This window comes from Poromitra crassiceps (assembly GCF_964638095.1).
Source record: "Poromitra crassiceps genome assembly, chromosome: 30".
NCBI lineage: Eukaryota > Metazoa > Chordata > Actinopteri > Beryciformes > Melamphaidae > Poromitra > Poromitra crassiceps.
In genome coordinates, this window is record NC_139652.1 from 3,402,340 (window position 1) to 3,422,339 (window position 20,000).

A 20,000-nucleotide genomic window follows, 5' to 3' on the forward strand; every position below is an offset into this window, starting at 1 on the left:
ACTGTAAAAGGAAGCGTTAGCGGCTTACGCTCACAGCACAGCAACCTGGAGTGTATCCAGATGAGGCAGGGCAAAGAGTCTCCAGAGAGCTACAGCTGTCCTACCTGCAGGGTGTCATCGCTGCATCCCCCTGGTGAGGCCGGCCGGGTGGGGTCCAACTCGCCCTCCCTGCCTCCGGCCCTGTCCGCCCGGGGGACATCGCTGACCGATGCCCCGCTGCCCATCCTGAGACACACACAGACAAACAGGCAGGCAGGCAGACACGCGGCTGAGAGACAGTCAGACAGACAGACAGACAGACAAACAGGCAGGCAGGCAGACACGCGGCTGAGAGACAGACAGACAGACAAACAGGCAGGCAGACACGCGGCTGAGAGACAGACAGGCCAGGCGGTGACATCAGAGACAGGTGAGCTCAGGTGAAACCCCACACCTGTCCACGTCACATTCAACACCTCCCCTTTCCCCAGGCCAAGCGACAGCACAAATATAAACAAATACCTGCTATACAAATAGAAACAAGCTGTATTTCTATTTGCTTTTTGTGTGTTGTTGGTCTAGTTTTTGTCTTTTCTTTTGTTTGTGTAACAATGTATCATGTAATTGTATATAGTCCTAATTATACATTGTCTTCTTGTTTCCTTGCACTGACTTGAACAAAACGAATTTCCCTTGTGGACAATAAAGTACAACTAACTAACTACTGTATAGTGTTGTAGTGTTTATGATGTGTGAAAAAAAATAGAAATCAGTTTAAACAACTGAACACCACGTCATCAAAGTTAGCACAATGTCTTCATTATAGTCAGTTACTCGCTGGATGTGTCATTACATTATTAATATTTTACCTGAATAAGCTCAAATGGTGTTACAGGATTATCATTCCGACTCCGAGGCACTTTCTTTTGTATTTTTTTACATTATTGGGGCACTAATAACAAGAATTAAAAAAAATTACAGACCCCACAGTTTTTAAATATAGGCCTCTACCAAACGGTTGAGATGCCACTTGTGATGGTAAAAGTACCTAATACATAATCTTGGCTAAGTGGGTGGTGTCTGTGGCTACAACATTGTCGACGATACGAAAATGCTCAGCATAAAATGCACAACATTGACCGCACAAGTACAGTCATCACATCCACAGCGACAACACCATGACAATCGAACAATGCCAATATGATCTAGTGTAGAAAACAGCCCAGACATAACAAAATCCAATATCACTGCTCTAAAATAGAACAAAGTAGAAACAACTGAAGAAATAAGGTTACTTTTTTGGACAATGTTTCTTCTGCATTTACATTGCATTGTATGTTTTATTATTGTGCAAAGAAACCTTTCCCGATGTGTTCTCATTTGTTAGCTAACATTTCTTGGTGCAAAAGCAATTTTTCATTAGTTTTTTAAACAATTTATCCTTTTAAAAAGTGATGGGGACAAAATCGACCATTTGAGAAAGTAGTGGTACTCCCCAGAGCATCCCCAGTGTAAATGACACCTATGACAACAACACAGAACACTCTTTGGATTTCATTGATCAGTAGAAACTTTATTCTGTTCAGATTTCATAAGAAAATCACACAGCTTGATTCTGATTCCTCTGCACAGAAGACGGCTAGAAAAGATTTAAATATATATTTCACTGCTTGATTATTGGTTCTGCCACTTTATCCTGGTCAGTAAACGGTCAGTAAACGGTCAGTAAACAGTCAGTAAACAGTCAGCTGGCCAGCCGGTCATTGAGGTAGGCAGCGGTCTTGGCATCCTGCAGCAGCGTGTTGGTGACATCATAGAGCTGCTGCTGATAGGCCAGTCTGTAGCGGCTGTATGCGTCATCACAGTGAGTCAGCAGGCGCCTCAGGTTAGCAGAGAGGCTGCTGGGAGATCTGCTGGCACAGCTGCTCACTCTGCAACAAACGACACACACACACACACACACACACACACACACACACACACACACAATTTACCTCGATTGCTGCATTCACACCTGCCCAAAACGAACTGCACCAAGGGGGAAAATGAACTCTAGTGCGATTCAACCGAACCAAGCGAGGTACAGTATATGTGAACATGGCCTTACTTGTTGAAGATGTCCTCAAACAGGCCCTGGCTGAGCGGCCGGTGGCGTTTCAGCTCCTCCAGGTAGACGAAGTCTCCGTTCAGGATGACCTTCTGGAACACAAGCTCCGCCCAGTCCGGACTCGCGTCATACGCCTCCGAGAGGACCAACACCTGAGAGACAAACAGCTCTGTCCTGACAAGATGCTCTGATGCACACTGATGACAGTCTGAATGTGTACACTCCATAGGCGTTTTGGACCGCAGGAACGTTTTCATAGCTCTAAGAACAGTTGGAGGAACTCTCCCTTTTTACTGTGTCCACACTGCAGGAACTGGTAATGATGGTAGTTCTTAGCAGGCCGTTTAGGAGGACTTTTTAGCTCCTACTTCAGGGTACTGTAGGTTATCTCCGAGCACATAGCAAGAGGAACCTTGAGTGACGTAAGTGTACGGTGATTGGTTGAACTTCTAGAAAATGGCCCGAGGAGGTAAGTATCATCACTAATGTTAACTTGCCTTTTTTTCTTCTTCTTTTTTTGTGCAAGCTAACATTAGCTAGATAATTGTTAGCCAAAGTAGTAGTCTCGCTTGGCCAGACTATCACCAGACTTCGTTTAGCGATGTGCCACCGCTGGAGAGTCTGGCTCAATCTACTGTACTATCATTCTGCTATAGGGAGAAAAACGCTCTGTGTTTTTTTTTAAACCCATCACAAGCCCAGCGATGGTGTCCTCGCGAAATAGTGTCGGGGAGGAACTTGTTTTGCTGGAAACAAACTAACAAACTAAATACCTGCAAAAGAAAATGCAGATAAAATGCACGTATAAATCTAATGTTGAGTATGTAAAACTAATTTCTGTCGGTTGCTAGCTCGCAGGTTGTGCTTGATGTTTCACGTAGCGACTGGGACTTTGAAAACACGCAGATACCAGAACCGGCGGGAAATTTCGTCTGAAATGGTTGGCGCCAATGGCAGAGCTTATACCCGTTACAATTCCGTTGAGTCAGACGACCAAAGTAGTATCGATCCCACTATCACGTGCTTCGCTGAGAAGATAGTAGTGGTTAGTACGGTAATACGTCCGCCAATAGGAACGCTGAAGTCATCACTTCAGCGTTCCTATTGGCGGTGTGAATGCAAACAGAGAAAAAGCTCTCAGGGAGTCCCCAAAACTGTTTGGTGCCAAAGCACCTACAGTCTGTGTGTGTGCACGCGCGCGCGTGTGTGTGTGTGTGCATGTGTGCGCGTGCATGTGTGTGTACCTGGTAGGCCCGTGGCAGAGCCAGCATGGCACTGAGCAGCTCGGCAGGTCGCAGGTTAATGACACGTTGCTCTGAGCCCGCCTTCAGGAAGTGCAGCTGGAGGAGAACCAGCTTGGCTGTCCGCACGCAGCGGCTGGCCTGCCGCACGCACGAGTCCTGCACACACGCACACACGCACGCACACGCACAGTCGCACACACACACACACACACACACACACACACACACACACACACAGTCTGTTAGCATGTCAGTGTATAGGCTTGGTTACGCTTTCCGCATGGAAATGAGAGACGTGGAATTGTGACGAGAAAAAACATTGGGCGCTTCTATTCTCCATGCGGTTTTCTCTTAAACCATTATTTTGAAAACCCTCCATTTTGTCCGCACACCCACACCCGTGTGGTACATGTGCACGGCCAGACGGACACTCGCCGCGGGGAACCCTCACCGAAGGGGCGTGTCTACTGCTGCTGTGACGCGACTTGGCGGCAGAGACCCTCGTGGATACGTCAGGCATGAGATCAGCTGATCAGTGCAGCAGAGTGGACAGAGCAGCAGAACGGATTCCTACCTTGGAGTAGCTCTCTGCAGCGTCCTTCAGCAGACCCAGCACCTTGAGCAAGGCATTCTTCAGCTCTGCGGTCACTACTGAGGAGAGAAAACAGAACAACATCAGTGAGTCAGAACACGGGGAACAGGAAGCTGGGATCAACAAGGTTGCTGTAAGCTGCGCTAGCTGTTAGCGGCCTGCTAGGTGTCGGCACTCTGCTAGCTGTTAGTAGTCAGTACCCCGATCCGAGTTGCGCATGCGCGCTGTCGCTGCCCGATCTAGCCGTCGATGTGAGTCAGGCATGCCCCATTTGACGACATATTACCAGCTAAGCTAAAGCTAGCTAGCTTTGGTGAACATAATATATGATTGTAAACAAAGTATCTAGTTATGGGATTATATTTATCATCACTATAGCTGATGTGATGTGAAACATGAAGGGTTTGTTTGCTAGCCAACTTGCTAACATTAGCGATTCATATAAAATGGCTATGACAAAATAGTGAGCCTGCATCAACCTTAATGCTATTCAAGTGGAAGCTGATTACATTCGTCTTTCCAATAGGTTGTTTTCAGGTGACATCACGTCAAGATGCGGCGTCATCGGTGTCATCACGTGGTTGCAAGCTATTGTATATTGTATTGAAGATACACATGAACCTGTGGTAGTGAACTAATGTCTATTGGAAATGGAAAAATTATGGAAATTTAAAGGGCGATAAACTGTTTACGGTCGCGCATGCATGACTCGCATCTACGGTTGAATTAGATCAGGCAGCGACAGCGCACGTGCGTGACTCAGATCGGGTAGTGACAGCGGCCTGCTAGCTGTTAGCGCTCTGCTAGCTGTTAGCGGCCTGCTATAGCTGTAGCTGTTAGCAGTTGGCTGCCAGCTCACCCCAGGGCTGGGACTCGATGATCTTCAGCTGCGTCCTGGCTGCCATCTCATGGTTCTCTCCGATCTCCCTCCTCATGCTGAAGCACAGAGCCACCATGTTGTGCTTCTCACTGTCCGCAGGCAGGCAGCGCTTAATGTAGTCCAGCAGGGCCGTCTTCAGACTGCAGCTCTGCAGGGGGTGGGGGGGTGCATGCGTCAACATGGCCTCTAATGGCTCATTTCCACCACATACTGTATAACAGCACAGTACAGCTCTACTCGACCTGGTCTTACTTGTCTCTACTTGATATAGACTCTGTTTCCATAGCAAGTTTACTCTCCTCCGCCCACACCTGGTCGTCATAGCGACCGCATATCTGCCCTCCGCCCATAGCCGAAGTAGGCTATAACGTATAACGTTAAAATTAAATCCATACACAAAACTTTTAAACAGTTTATGAAATACTGGTGCCTCTAAATGACCTACAGTGTACATGGGCAAATGTGGCAATCGGCCAGAAGAATTGATATCACTTTGTTGTTACTCAAACTCACATGCACTGCGCGGGGGACGGGAGTTGCGCTACGGCCAGAAGGGAAGCCTCTACCCCGGCGGCAACTCACCAGGCAAGACTGCGGCTTCGCTAAACCCCCGCCTGCGGCCTAGCGGAGCCGACGCAGCACACAACTAAGGGCTTCCCGAGGAGCGGACTTTTTCTCTCTCAAAACAATTGAAAACCACCGTCATGTTAAAGCTGAGCAAGGAGATCGATTTTATTTCACCAGAGCCAAAGGCAGCAACACAAAAGACTGATGGAAATAACACAAGAGAAGGTAAGCCCCACTAAACTGGTATCCAGCATTGACAGTCAGTAGATAAAGTAGACACGATTCTGCCTGACCAATCAATGCAGTGTTTTCACGTCACCGTATGGTACCGGGTTCACTCAACCCCGACTCAACCCGGGCTGTCCAGGTTTTTGATCGGTGGAATGAGTCAAAAAAGCGAGACGAGCTGGGCGGGGCCACGCTAATACCAGCGGTGGAAATGGGCCATTATATGAGTTCAACATGGTGTGAACGCATTTACATTAGGATTAAAGCGCCATTATGTCGTTTTTCTATTTGGGCCCGCCCACAGTTAGAGATGCTATATCAGCCTTATGTTACTGTTTGTGCTTGGACTCTACTTTGCTAACCTCTCTGCAGTGTTTAGAACCGATTATGGACTTCACAATAAAAGCGCCGCGTTAGTTTGTCAAACTTTTAGTGGGAATGGGAATGATAGAGGCGACATTCTCCCAATTGAAGTCAGTGTTCCATCAAAATGATTTAAAAGCTGTTATACTAAGAGGGGGGGAAAGGTTACATATTGGTAGCCTGGTAAACCAGCCCCGTCACGTGAACTTTAGCAGGGGCGGGAGCATGGGCGGGCGTAGTTGCCTTGACAGACAACTCCTTCAGCCAATCAGCGTCGGATCCAATCAAACCCAAATCCACTCGGGAGAACGGCAAAAACATATTTTCCGCCGAGAAACTCTGCGGTTGCGGTGATACTCCTGTACTTGTTTATTTGTTGTTATTGAGTCTATTTCTGCAATAACTGCCCTTTATGGCTGTTTAAACTAGACAAACGCTGACATGACTCCTCGAGACGATCAGGCAAGGAGGCGGCCTTGTGTGCTAGTGGCGTTCCTGATTGGCCAACTTGCACTGTCAATCACAGCGCAGTCGCTGATTGGCTCTTCCGCTCTGCAGCTTCTGCTAAACCCCCCCACTGGCTTTGGGGCCAGACCGTCACGCAGAACCTAATGAAATGACGGGCTGGTTTACCAGGCTAACATATTGGGGCTTTAATATGAGATTCATTGTTTTAATTTGAGATTAATATGTAATTAACTGAAATATGGAAATGAAGATGGGATTAACACGGTAATAAAGTGATTTATTGAATGGGACCCGTGTGTGTGTCTGACCTGTCCTCTGTCGGTCTCTACTTTCTTCCTCAGTAGAATCTCAAAGCGATGGTTCTGATGCAACAGGTCCAACACGTACGTCATCTCATTATACCTGCCGATACCTGTGAGCAGACGCACCTGCACACACACACAGCACGCGTACACACACACACACACAGCACGCGTACACACACACACTCACACACACACACACACACACACACCCCCCACACACACGCGCGCGCGCACGCATGCACACAATATCAATTTCACAGTCTCATGAGATCGTGTGACAGCGACAGCAGATGACACCTGCATTATGTCGTGTATTAGTATCTTATTGGGCAGTCTAAGTGGGCGTGGCTTACCAGCAGGCCGTAGTGCTGGCCTGGGGCCAGGTGGGCGTGGCTAAGGTGGCGGGCGGCGTGCAGCACGCGGACGATCCCCTCCATGTTACAGGTCAGACTGAAGCAGTCGTGTGCCGAGATCAGCAACTCCACAACTACAGCAGAGCAGAGAGGACACACTTCTCACTTCTCTGACCAACGCTGTTAAGCCACATCATGTGCTGATGTCTTCTGCTTTCATCTTGGTACTTTTGCCTTTTAAAAATGCTACAAGAATTAACATAGTATAGGGTTGAATTAACATAGTATAGGGTTGGGTATAGTTTGGATTTTAAGAATTCTGATTCCAATTCTATTCTGCTTATCGATTCTGGTTCTTAAAGGATGGGTTTTCCGTGGGGAATATGAATATATATTAAATCTCACGCCCCTAAGGTTTTCGAATCCGTTGAAATTTTTGAAATTGGATATTCACTGCCAGAGATATCAAGCATCTCTCACATATTTTTTGGGCCAGCCGACGCGTTTCGCGTCATCTGGCCTAAGTCCGCCTTGCGGAACTCGTGCACCTATGAACTACAACTGTTGTTGGCCATGGTCCCGCCTCTAGAGGTCCTCCACGCCCCTTCAGAGGCCTTGACCAAAACAAAAACGCAGCCATCTTTCCAACCGCCTAGCCTGCTGTAGCTAATATTAGCTTCCCATAGTTCCTTGCAAAGAGACCATTATCTCGGGAACGGAAGCACTAATCGACACGGGACTGGCGGCATTGGAAAGCTCGTCAAATTTTACATCTAGTAGTAGGTGGGTTGAAGTAACGAAATCAACGCTGAGCAATGTACCCGTTTTTACACATTTTTACAGAAAATAGTTACAACATCAGATGCGCGTAACTCCTACGAAAATGCCTTAAAATGCATGAAATTTTTTTTATGAAGACATCTCCCGACATATATACTACCGTTTACATTTGGTGCAATTTGGAGGCAATTTTATTTTCGATTTATTTCTTGTTCTTTGTATATTTCATTGTCGAAGCCTTCTTCTTCTTCTTCTTTGAGTTTTATGGCGGTTGGCAAACATATATGTGCATTACCGCCACCTACTGGAGTTTGATATCAGCCAAATGCCTGAGGGGTGGGCATAAAAACGAAGGCCACGCGAGCCCAGTGCATTGTGGGAAATGTAGTATTTCGAGTCCCCGCACCCGCACCTCCCCCCCACCACCCCCCCCCACACACAGAGTGGATTTCGGTTGATATCTCTGTGAGTAAACCTCCAATTTCAAAAATTTCAACGGATTCGAAAACCTTAGGGGCGTGAGATTTAATATATATTCATATTCCCCACGGAAAACCCATCCTTTAACGATTCTCAATTCTGATTCTTTGAGATAAAAAAAAGAAAAAGAAAAAATATATAATAATGATAATGATGACAGCGATAATGTATATAAAATGTATAGATTATATATACATATTGTAATACATGTAATATATAATGTCTCTATGTTGATATTCTTCCCTACCTGAGTGTGATCAATTGTAGCATGACTCAATTTCCCCTCGGGGATCAATAAAGTGTGAGTGAAAATTGATTGATTGATTACAAAAGTTATTCTGATCCTGATATAGATTAGGATAGAGCAGGCTAGGTTGTAGATGAGCTAAATTCCTTGTGTGCTAGTTAGTTCTGGTTAAGGTTAGAGTAGTCAGAATGTCTGCAGCTGTTGCTCTTCTGGTTTGGCCGCTCTGCTGCCTCTGTGGCTGGTGCTGTGGCTGAGGGGCTGGGCCATAATTCAGTACTATCGATCGTCTTTCAGTGGCATCATATCGTGATGTGATGACAATTGACAGGTAATTATAATATAATGATATGATAATTGATAATAATTTACTAAAATGTGACTTTGCTTCCATGAACCATATTGTGATATATATTGGTATCAAGGACCCTTATGATTATCATGGTATTGATTTCAAACGTATCGCCCAGCTCCAGTATACCCTGTTTGTTGTTCTGCTCTTTCTCTTCTCCCCCTCCCTCCACCTGTTCATGTGTTCACTCCTCTCTCGCTCCCTTCCCTCCCCCTCTCCCACCACCCTCCATTCTCTCCCCTCCCACTCCCCCCCCCTGCCCCCCTTCTCTCTAATATAAGATTGTTCAATCCTGTTCATTGATAGTGCTTAGATAGACTTAGCTAGACATATTCTCTGTAAAGCCCTCTGAGACATGCTTGTGAATTAGGGCTATACAAATAAACTTGACTTTTACTTGACTTGACTTAATAATAATAAAAACATTACACAAGTCATATGCATTCATTCATATTATTATAACATTGTTTAGATTTTCTTTTGTAAAACAAACAAACAAACAGCAACACTTTATGCAGCAGTCCGTGTCCGCCACTTAGTATATTCGGGTAGCAACTCAGATTTCAAATATGTTCTGCACGCTAAATTTGTTTAGGAATCAATGAACAGAATCATTTACATTTACATTTGTTTGGAGTTTCAATTCCAGGCAACCGGTTCTCGATGCCTATTAAAGTATTTAAAGAGACATTTCATAAATGTGTGTCGTACTAGCGCTCAGCTCTCTCAGTGGGACAGTATTGAGGTGTGTGTGTGTGTGTACCTGTGCTTAGCTCTCTCAGTGGGACAGTGTTGAGGTGTCTGTGTGTGTGTGTACCTGTGCTCAGCTCTCTCAGTGGGACAGTGTTGAGGTGTGTGTGTGTGTGTGTGTACCTGTGCTCAGCTCTCTCAGTGGGACAGTGTTGAGGTGTGTGTGTGTGTGTGTACCTGTGCTTAGCTCTCTCAGTGGGACAGTGTTGAGGTGTGTGTGTGTGTACCTGTGCTCAGCTCTCTCAGTGGGACAGTGTTGAGGTGTGTGTGTGTGTGTGTGTGTGTACCTGTGCTTAGCTCTCTCAGTGGGACAGTGTTGAGGTGTGTGTGTGTGTACCTGTGCTCAGCTCTCTCAGTGGGACAGTGTTGAGGTGTGTGTGTGTGTGTGTACCTGTGCTCAGCTCTCTCAGTGGGACAGTGTTGAGGTGTGTGTGTGTGTGCCTGTGCTTAGCTCTCTCAGTGGGACAGTGTTGAGGTGTGTGTGTGTGTGTGTACCTGTGCTTAGCTCTCTCAGTGGGACAGTGTTGAGGTGTGTGTGTGTGTACCTGTGCTCAGCTCTCTCAGTGGGACAGTGTTGAGGTGTGTGTGTGTGTACCTGTGCTTAGCTCTCTCAGTGGGACAGTGTTGAGGTGTCTGTGTGTGTACCTGTGCTCAGCTCTCTCAGTGGGACAGTGTTGAGGTGTGTGTGTGTGTGTGTACCTGTGCTCAGCTCTCTCAGTGGGACAGTGTTGAGGTGTGTGTGTGTGTGCCTGTGCTTAGCTCTCTCAGTGGGACAGTGTTGAGGTGTGTGTGTGTGTGTGTACCTGTGCTTAGCTCTCTCAGTGGGACAGTGTTGAGGTGTGTGTGTGTGTACCTGTGCTCAGCTCTCTCAGTGGGACAGTGTTGAGGTGTGTGTGTGTGTACCTGTGCTTAGCTCTCTCAGTGGGACAGTGTTGAGGTGTCTGTGTGTGTACCTGTGCTCAGCTCTCTCAGTGGGACAGTGTTGAGGTGTGTGTGTACCTGTGCTCAGCTCTCTCAGTGGGACAGTGTTGAGGTGTGTGTGTGTGTGTGTGTGTGTGTGTGTACCTGTGCTTAGCTCTCTCAGTAGGACAGTGTTGAGGTGTGTGTGTGTGTGTGTGTACCTGTGCTCAGCTCTCTCAGTGGGACAGTGTTGAGGTGTGTGTGTGTGTGTGTGTGTGTGTGTGTGTGTGTGTGTGTACCTGTGCTCAGTTCTCTCAGTGGGACAGTGTTGAGGTGTGTGTGTGTGTACCTGTGCTCAGCTCTCTCAGTGGGACAGTGTTGAGGTGTGTGTGTGTGTGTGTACCTGTGCTTAGCTCTCTCAGTAGGACAGTGTTGAGGTGTGTGTGTGTACCTGTGCTCAGCTCTCTCAGTGGGACAGTGTTGAGGTGTGTGTGTGTGTACCTGTGCTTAGCTCTCTCAGTGGGACAGTGTTGAGGTGTGTGTGTACCTGTGCTCAGCTCTCTCAGTGGGACAGTGTTGAGGTGTGTGTGTGTGTACCTGTGCTTAGCTCTCTCAGTGGGACAGTGTTGAGGTGTGTGTGTGTGTACCTGTGCTTAGCTCTCTCAGTGGGACAGTGTTGAGGTGTGTGTGTGTGTGTGTACCTGTGCTTAGCTCTCTCAGTGGGACAGTGTTGAGGTGTGTGTGTGTGTACCTGTGCTTAGCTCTCTCAGTGGGACAGTGTTGAGGTGTGTGTGTGTGTACCTGTGCTCAGTTCTCTCAGTGGGACAGTGTTGAGGTGTGTGTGTGTGTGTGTACCTGTGCTTAGCTCTCTCAGTGGGACAGTGTTGAGGTGTGTGTGTGTGTACCTGTGCTTAGCTCTCTCAGTGGGACAGTGTTGAGGTGTGTGTGTGTACCTGTGCTCAGCTCTCTCAGTGGGACAGTGTTGAGGTGTGTGTGTGTGTGTGTGTGTGTGTACCTGTGCTCAGTTCTCTCAGTGGGACAGTGTTGAGGTGTGTGTGTGTGTGTGTGTGTACCTGTGCTCAGTTCTCTCAGTGGGACAGTGTTGAGGTGTGTGTGTGTGTGTGTGTGTACCTGTGCTCAGTTCTCTCAGTGGGACAGTGTTGAGGTGTGTGTGTGTGTGTGTGTGTACCTGTGCTCAGTTCTCTCAGTGGGACAGTGTTGAGGTGTTCCAGCAGTTTGACTCCCACCAGATTTGGATCCTCACACAGTTTGACCAGCTGGACCAGCGAATCACGGCCCTCTGCTGGCCTGAAGACCTGTCTGTCTGCTTCACGCACGCACACACGAACACACACACACACACACGCACACACGAACACACACACACACACACACACACACACACACAATCAGTTTGCTTTGAGGAACACACAGTACCTTCTAATATCATGAAGAGTTTCCTCCTTCACTGGGGATCGGCTCTCATTGGCTGTTGGTCGTCTCTGTTCAGAGCTGATTGGTTGACCAGCTCACACTACAGAAGATGAAGACTCTGTATTTAAGATGTCAAATGCCTCATTTAACTGCATCAGAGACCTTTTTCCCTACAAAGATCAATAGATTTGGGGGTCTAACGGCCCTGCTCCACTACAGCCATCAGCCAATCGAAGACCTGCAGACATCTGAAGACATTTGAAGGCCTGCAGACATCTGCAAACATCTGAAGACCTGAAGACATCTGAAGACCTGCAGACATCTGAAGACCTGAAGACGTTCTGACTCACCAGGCGGAGGCTCCTGGCTGGAGGCCAGCAGAGCCTGGACCACAATGTTGGAGAGCAGCTGGGCCACAGTGTCCTCGGGCAGAGCCTGAGCTCGGATGAAGGCCTGGGCCTTCCTGAAGCGGTCCGGCTGCTCTGACTGCAGCAGCTTCTCCAGAACCAAGCCAGGCTCCTCCCTGCTTATCTGACTGAAGGACACCTGCAGCTCCTGACAGACAGACAGACAGAACAAGACTGACTGTCACACATGTCGGTGCCTCAGGGGGTCCCTGAAGATCATCAAGGACACAAACCACCCCCACAACAGCCTGTTCTCCCTGTTACCCTCAGGGAGGAGATACAGGGTCCCAAAAGCACGCACAAATCGCTTGAGGGACAGTTTCTTCCCACAGGCCACGAGACTCCTTAACATACACAAATAAACTCCCAACAATCATGTAGTAGCTGCACTGCAGCTGCTACCATTACGTATGTTTAATTAGGCCTATGCTATCTGCACCTGTGCAAACAGAATGTTTAATTATGTTTAATTATGTTTAAATTATGTCTATACTATTTGCACCTATGTGCAGTGAATATGTCAGTTTTTTGGCTTGTTTTATTGCTTTACTGCCTTATTGCTTGTTGCTTCTCTTGTTTTCCTGCAACTATATGCCCTGTTATTTTTGCACTATGTTGTAACGGAGTCTACAGCACAAGAATTTCACACGTGATACTTGTACTACGGAGTGACAATAAAAATCTTGAATCTTGAATGTCAACATGGACACTTACATTTTATGCTGCTTCATAATATTATGCAGAGGTCTTCACAGGTCCAAAATGATGGATCTGGACCCGATTAGACACATCTATTATTAGAAAGCTGAGACCCGGACCCGTGGCTCAGTGGTTAGTGCTGCTGCCCCACAGCAAGAAGGTCCCGGGTTCGAACCCAGGACCGTCCCGGGTCCTTTCTGTGTGGAGTTTGTGTGGGTTTCCTCCAGATGCTCCGGTTTAGTCTAACTGTCTAACTTCTAACTGTAGTTCCGAGGAAGTAATGTTCATTGATGTGCATTGTCCCTCAAATACATACATACATACATAATATAAAAGTAGTTCTTCTGATCTTGGAACATCAAAGGATCCCCCCTAGCGAGGGCTCCCTGAAGCCTTTGTGGATGAAACATGACCGAGTTAATTTTTTAACATCGGACTCGAGGGTGAGGTTCTGCTCTAAAAGAACTCAGAGGTTCTTGACAGTGGGAACAACGTGTTGAGCTAGATTGCCGAGAGCAGGCAGAAGTGGCCGTTAGGTCTATAATTAGGCATACTTCTACAGTTGATTGGCTTTTTATTACCAAATTGCATGATTAAGTCCGTTTTTTCTGCATTGCAGAAATCATATGTTCTGCAGTTTACCCCCAGGAGTGGAGGCATGGACGGGAGGGAAGGAAACAAAATGACATGAAGTTGACCTCCTCTCTCATCTCAGCTGAATTCATTACAACAGGACAGGTAGTTGAGTGTAAAGCAAAATAACAAGATTTTAGATTAGTCCAGGACTTCTCCTTTAGGGGCTTAAAAGTATATTTTTATTTTACATGATTGACTGTTAATAATTGTATCCAAATTGTACTGTGACATTGTGACCTCCAGGAGTTTACGGTTTTTGTTGTTTATTTTGCTTTGTAATACTTCTTTCTCAATCATTTTATTTCTCTATGCTCTTCTCTTTTGAACTATTTGATGTAAAGTACATTAACACCAGCCATACTGTGGTGAATTCTAACTGTCTGCTGAGTTTATGTCCTGTATTCTCCAGGTCATCTGGAGCCTTGCCTATCTAAACTGTCTCAGTACCTTGAACAGCTGGTATAACATTGTATTATGGGATGGAGCAGCAGTACCTTGGACAGCTGGTAGAGGCTGAGGATTTGCTTGCAGTAGTTGTTTCCATGGCGACACTGGTCCACCAGCACCTGGAGCTGCAGAGCCACCTGATCTTCCGGGAGGGGAAGCACCACGAAGGAAGACAAGCTGCTGACCGAGGCAGCTGGAGACACACAGAGAGAGAGACAGAGGGAGAGAGACAGAGAGAGAGAGACAGAAGGAGAGAGACAGAGACACACAGAGAGAGGGAGAGAGACAGAGAGAGGGAGAGAGACAGAGGGAGAGAGAGAGAGGGAGAGAGACAGAGGGAGAGAGACAGAGGGAGAGAGACAGAAGGAGAGAGACAGAAGGAGAGAGACAGAGGGAGAGAGACAGAAGGAGAGAGACAGAGGGAGAGAGACAGAAGGAGAGAGACAGAGGGAGAGAGACAGAAGGAGAGAGACAGAGGGAGAGAGACAGAAGCAGAGAGACATAAGGAGGAGATCATCCATATAGGCAACGTGCATAGCAAAATAAAATAATAAATGTCCTACAACCAGGGTATTGTAATTATGTCCAGAGGGCTGGAATGGCCAAACCTCTACTTTAGCTTTCTAAGCTAAAGGACCTGCCATTGTCTACCGAGCCCGCTCTGGCAGCATTCCCCCCCACCCAGCATTCTGCCTAGAAGGCAACAAGTACTAGCCAATCAGAGGCAGGGTAGTGTGGGTATTTTTATGGTATGTAACATTAAACAGAGATGGAGATGCGAACAGCCTCAAGTCACTGCTGCTGAATGTAGATGATTTAGATATTAGTTTACGTCATCCAGCAAAGGGACCACAATGGAAATAACCCTCCTGGCTTTATTGCATTATCCTGACTTTTCCTTTTATGTATGTATGCACTCAATGCCTCAAACTGTCAAATAAAAATCAATCAATCAACGAATCAAGCTGGAGACGTCTGCAGTGTTCAAAGAGAAACTCCCACAGTTCACCTCTCCAGTTAATCATCTCTCCAGTGGGATCACAAATGATGTTTTCATGGGAAATGAAATTTTAACGACTTAACCGTTAACAGAGTTTCACACCATGCATGGCTCCAGACTGTATTTAGAATAATGTGGACTTTAATTTAATTTAATTTGGACTTTGCTACAGTGTTCTGTGTATAAAATGCTGGTCGAGGGTCGGCGGGGTGTTTGGACCTGAACATCCGAGGGTCAAGCTGAAGGTGAGCGGGAAGCTTACAGCTAGCCATGCACCTGGTGGGCGAGGCTTCTGGAGTGTGGGGTTGAGGGTTGAGTTCCCCGGAGGCCAGGACGCGGCAGCGCAGCACCAGCCACAGGTCCGGGTGATGCAGGGAGAAGTAGCGGCAGACCCGACTCGCTTCCTGGATGCTGCCTTCGTCCAGCAGCTGGTCCATCAGAGCAGCCAGAGCGCTCCTCTCCTCCGGAGACAACAAGTCGCTCCCACCTGATTCACTCCTGACCGAGTCAGTCCCTGCCTCCTGGGTTGGACCTGGCGGTAGGGGTGTGCCATATTGTATCATTATCGATTATTACAGTTCATATTCTTATGTGCACAACATTGCCCACAGGGAGAATAAAGTATATTTTATTGTATCGTCTAAAATTCATATAGTGATATCGTGACAATGGCAACATTCCGACTTGTATATAGATGTAATGACGTCACACTGTTCTGATGCGTAACGCTGTGATGTACGTACAGCAACAACAAGCATGGCTGAAAGTGGCTCCACGGGGGAGGAGTTCATTCCAAAAAGGGGAGTGGCTTCAGTAGTGTGAAAGTGGTTTGGTTACAAAGGAGCATGTACAACAAACCACGGTAATATTTGAAGGCATATTTGAAAGCAAACTGTTATGTTTATGCTGCTGACATAAAACTATAACTTATTTTGTTGCAATTGTATGTTCTTGAAATTAATAATACAATATTTTTCAGGATTTTGTCATATCGTCAAGAATATCGCAGAAATACCCTGAAATACTGTGATATATATATATTTTTAAGGCCATAGCGTCCACCCAACCCCTACCTGGCAGTCCCTCCAGACTGAGGCTGTTCTCATCGTTCAGAGCAAAGATGTTCGAGAAGGAGAACTGCTTCACAAGCGTTTTGTACGAGTCGGTTTCGGGCGAGAAGGCGGGAGGCGGTAGGTTGAAGACGCTGTCCGTCTCCACAAGGATGTGCTGGCGGACCCGGGCAGTCCACAGCTTCTTCTCCAGGATCTCCAGACGGGCCCGGGGAGCCGGACGCAGCAGGGCCAGCCAGTGAGCGGACAGCTGCAGCAGGAGGCAGCGCTCCCGCACGCACAGCAGCTCACAGGAGGCTCCGCCCACAGCCTCGGAGGCTCCGCCCACAGCCTCGGCCTGCGACAGGAAAAACCCGGTGGCGGACTCGGGATCCGTGCTGTCAGCCGTCAGCTGGTCGTGACACTTCCTCCAGAAACAGACCCGCGTCTCCAGCCTCGTCCACTGCCGCTTGGCCTTCTGGGACGTCACCTCCTGGTCCAACTGGAAGGAGGAAAGAAAAAACTCAACACAAAAACACAGTCACTCCTGTTACAATCAGTAAAGATGGAAGCCAAGTCTACCTAACACTGTCAATCCAACGTATAGGAGCCATGAAAGGAACTGATCTATACATCTATAATCTAATGTGTGTATCAGGCCTATTCAACTGGCGCGGACCAGTTCTGAAAAGAGAAAGAGAAAGTGTCTCGCTGCATGTGAATCCCCATCTCTCTCTTGCTGTCTCTAACTTTCTCTCTCTCTCTCCCCCTTCTCTCTCTATCTGCCTCTCTCCTCTCTCCCCCTCTCTCAATGACACAGAGGCTTCAGCAGCAGATACAAATCAAGTCCTGTTTCCATTTTTCATCTGTTGATTGATTTTGATGTGTATTTTTGTTTCTGAAAAGGAAATAGAATTACCCCCGATTCACAACATGGACCATGAGACTATGATTAGGTGACTTTTGCAATGTAGTAAAAAAAAAAGAAAAAGAAAAAAGCAAAAAGAAAGTGGTGGCACTGATAATAATAATAGCTCAGGGAAATGTCCGGCCCCCAGGCCCTTAGCTTTCTGACAATGTGGCCCCCTGTAAAAAGTAAATAATAAGTCAAAGTAAATAATAAATCACAATATATTACAATACTCAATATATCCCAATACTAGCTATCGCAATACTATTGTGTCATGATAACATCATATCGTGGGGCATCTGGTGATTCCCGCACCTAAGTAGGTGGTGTCAGGCTGTACCTAGTGTCCTCTAGTAAGAGAGTGGCGTCAGCGGAGGACCAAAATGCGAGACTTATTAGCCAATGAACAGCCAGGAATGGGTCTTGCGCTACTTTTGCATGCTAAAATAAAGCTGATAATGTACAATTTGATTCAAGGGATGAAAAACCCTTTCAAAGTACAACACTGTCTATTTTGCTGCAACTCGACAGTGCTGCTTTTTCTACTCAAGAGTTCCACTTTCTACTTCCTGGAAAAAAACTGGTCCATTGGGGTGAATGGAGATGTCGGAACTCTTCTATTATACGGCTCTGGCTGTACCTACCCGTCTGAGCAGTAGGTGGTGTCAGGATATAGTTTACCTGTTAGAGCAGTAGGTGGTGTCAGGCTGTAGTTTACCTGTCTGAGCAGCAGGTGGTGTCAGGCTGTAGTTTACCTGTCTGAGCAGCAGGTGGTGTCCCGGCAGGCCGGCCAGCTCAGCCACCCTCCTGGCCTGGCGGTAGTGGCCGGCGGCCTGCAGTTGCTCCACGGCGGCCTGGAGCTCCTCCTGCTGGACGGAGGGGGAAGTGCTCTGCAGCAGCCGGGGAGACACCGTGACCTCAGAGCCCTGAAGCAACTCACTCAACTCACTCAGCTTCCTGAAGTCTGGACCTGCACACACATACAATCAGACACACACGCACACGCACACACACACACACACACACACACACAGAAGACATAAGACACACACACACACACACACACACACACACACAGAAGACATAAGACACACACACACACACACAGAAGACATAAGACACACACAACTTGTTCTAGCGGTCAGCAGCGTGAGGCATGTGAAGTTAAGTTGTCTCTCACCGTGTGACTTGAGCATGTTGTGGAGGTCGGCCAGCAGTAGCAGCAGGCGGTGCAGGTCGTAGCGTGAGGAGCAGCGGTGCAGCATGCTGAGCAGCAGCACGGACGCCTGGTTCTCCACCCAGGCCAGGGGGAGAGGGCCCGGGGCACCGGACCCCACTGCTGGGCCACCGCTACGCAGCTGAGGGGGAGAGGACGAGGAGGAAGGAAAAGCGGTTTGGAAAATACATTGGACTTTTTTACGGCTTGGCCACTAGGGGGCGAGGCATCTACAAGAGGCAGGTCCCCCCCCACCCCCCGAAATAAATAATTATTATCCAACAACTGGATGTTTGATTGGTGTGCCATGGGCAGACTCCATGTCTTGTTTTGTTTTTTTACTATTCGAGCAGGGCCATGTCTCCTCCCCCATCGCTCCGCCAATCGGATCACTCATTATACACCTGACTCTATGCTGAACTTGCACTTAATGGGCGGAGCTTACGGTGACCAGCGTCTTCTGGAAGTCCAGCAGCTTGACTTTGGCTTCAGAGAAGTTCCTGTAGTCACAACATAACTCAAACATCCTCAAGACCAACACCAGAGGACAGTCCTGAGAGAGACAGACAGACAGACAGACATAGACAGAGAGGGAGACAGAAAGACAGAGAGATCAGTCGCTGTCTGTTAGGTAGTTACACTGTAATGTTGGGCTGACCAGATGACTACACAGCATTTTCACGACTTTTCACACGTCCCGCAAATTGAGATGTCGCGCATTTTGCGTGTGAGAGAGAAAGAGAGACAGAGACAGAGGGAGAGAGAGAGAGAGACCAAGACAGAGGGGGAGAGAGAGACCAAGACAGAGAGGGAGAGAGAGACCAAGACAGAGAGGGAGAGAGAGCGCACGCCTCGCCCACCAGCTGCTCTTTAACTTTACACACTTCAGCCTCAGAGAGATGCCTGAGTATTTTTTACTGTGTAGCAATAATAACAATACCAATGGCCAAATACATACCCATATGATACTACCCATATGATACTACCCATATTATACTACCCATATGATCCTACCCATATTATTTGCACAAAGCTCTCCAACGTTTCGACAGAAGTCTTCCTCAGTGTACACTGAGGAAGACTTCTGTCGAAACATTTGTACCTGCCATCTGCTTCAATTAAATTAACAAAAGGACATTTTTGAGAGTGCTGGCTTTTCTTCTCCTTCATAGACCATTTTGAGCCGTGCACCCACCAACTGTTTTTTGTGAGTGTGCTTGCTTTTCCCCTTTTTCATTGACTTTGCTTACTGTATTTACCTAGCGTGGGAAAGTTGCATACAAAGACAGTAAAATATAGTCAAGTTTATATTTGCAGACTCTATTGTGTGCTACTGAATCAACCAGAGGGCAAAGCAGAGAGCGTAGAATACAACAATTTTTTTGTAAGTTAAATAGACATTACGTCTAAATTTTAGACTACCTCAAAGCATCGGTACCCTGTCCCACACAAACATACTCTTTGTCCCACATTTGGTTTGCTGGGATCTGGTCACCCTATGTAATGTTGACTTTGTGCCACCAGGGGGCAGCATTGACAACGAATAGGGACTTGTGCTGTTATTGCAGTCATCACTGCACTGCCACTGTGCCGGCCCGTCAGTGTTGACC

At 47.3% G+C, this 20,000-nt stretch overlaps 1 protein-coding gene across 1 annotated transcript in view; it reads right to left on the minus strand.

Annotated features, from left to right (window-relative positions):
• Nucleotides 1–1,592: 1,592 nt before the first annotated feature.
• spg11 (SPG11 vesicle trafficking associated, spatacsin) overlaps nucleotides 1,593–20,000 on the minus strand; it is a gene marked incomplete at its 5' end in the record, with an annotated part of 53,975 nt that continues 35,567 nt past the window's right edge. The window contains 15 exons of the mRNA XM_083663280.1: nucleotides 1,593–1,910; nucleotides 2,087–2,238; nucleotides 3,331–3,486; nucleotides 3,905–3,981; nucleotides 4,782–4,950; nucleotides 6,737–6,856; nucleotides 7,087–7,220; nucleotides 11,782–11,919; nucleotides 12,377–12,581; nucleotides 14,263–14,408; nucleotides 15,478–15,747; nucleotides 16,289–16,766; nucleotides 17,930–18,144; nucleotides 18,355–18,532; nucleotides 18,836–18,943. Coding sequence (XP_083519406.1) covers nucleotides 1,724–1,910; nucleotides 2,087–2,238; nucleotides 3,331–3,486; nucleotides 3,905–3,981; nucleotides 4,782–4,950; nucleotides 6,737–6,856; nucleotides 7,087–7,220; nucleotides 11,782–11,919; nucleotides 12,377–12,581; nucleotides 14,263–14,408; nucleotides 15,478–15,747; nucleotides 16,289–16,766; nucleotides 17,930–18,144; nucleotides 18,355–18,532; nucleotides 18,836–18,943 — 2,733 coding nt within the window. The remainder of the gene's footprint in view (nucleotides 1,911–2,086; nucleotides 2,239–3,330; nucleotides 3,487–3,904; nucleotides 3,982–4,781; nucleotides 4,951–6,736; nucleotides 6,857–7,086; nucleotides 7,221–11,781; nucleotides 11,920–12,376; nucleotides 12,582–14,262; nucleotides 14,409–15,477; nucleotides 15,748–16,288; nucleotides 16,767–17,929; nucleotides 18,145–18,354; nucleotides 18,533–18,835; nucleotides 18,944–20,000) is intronic.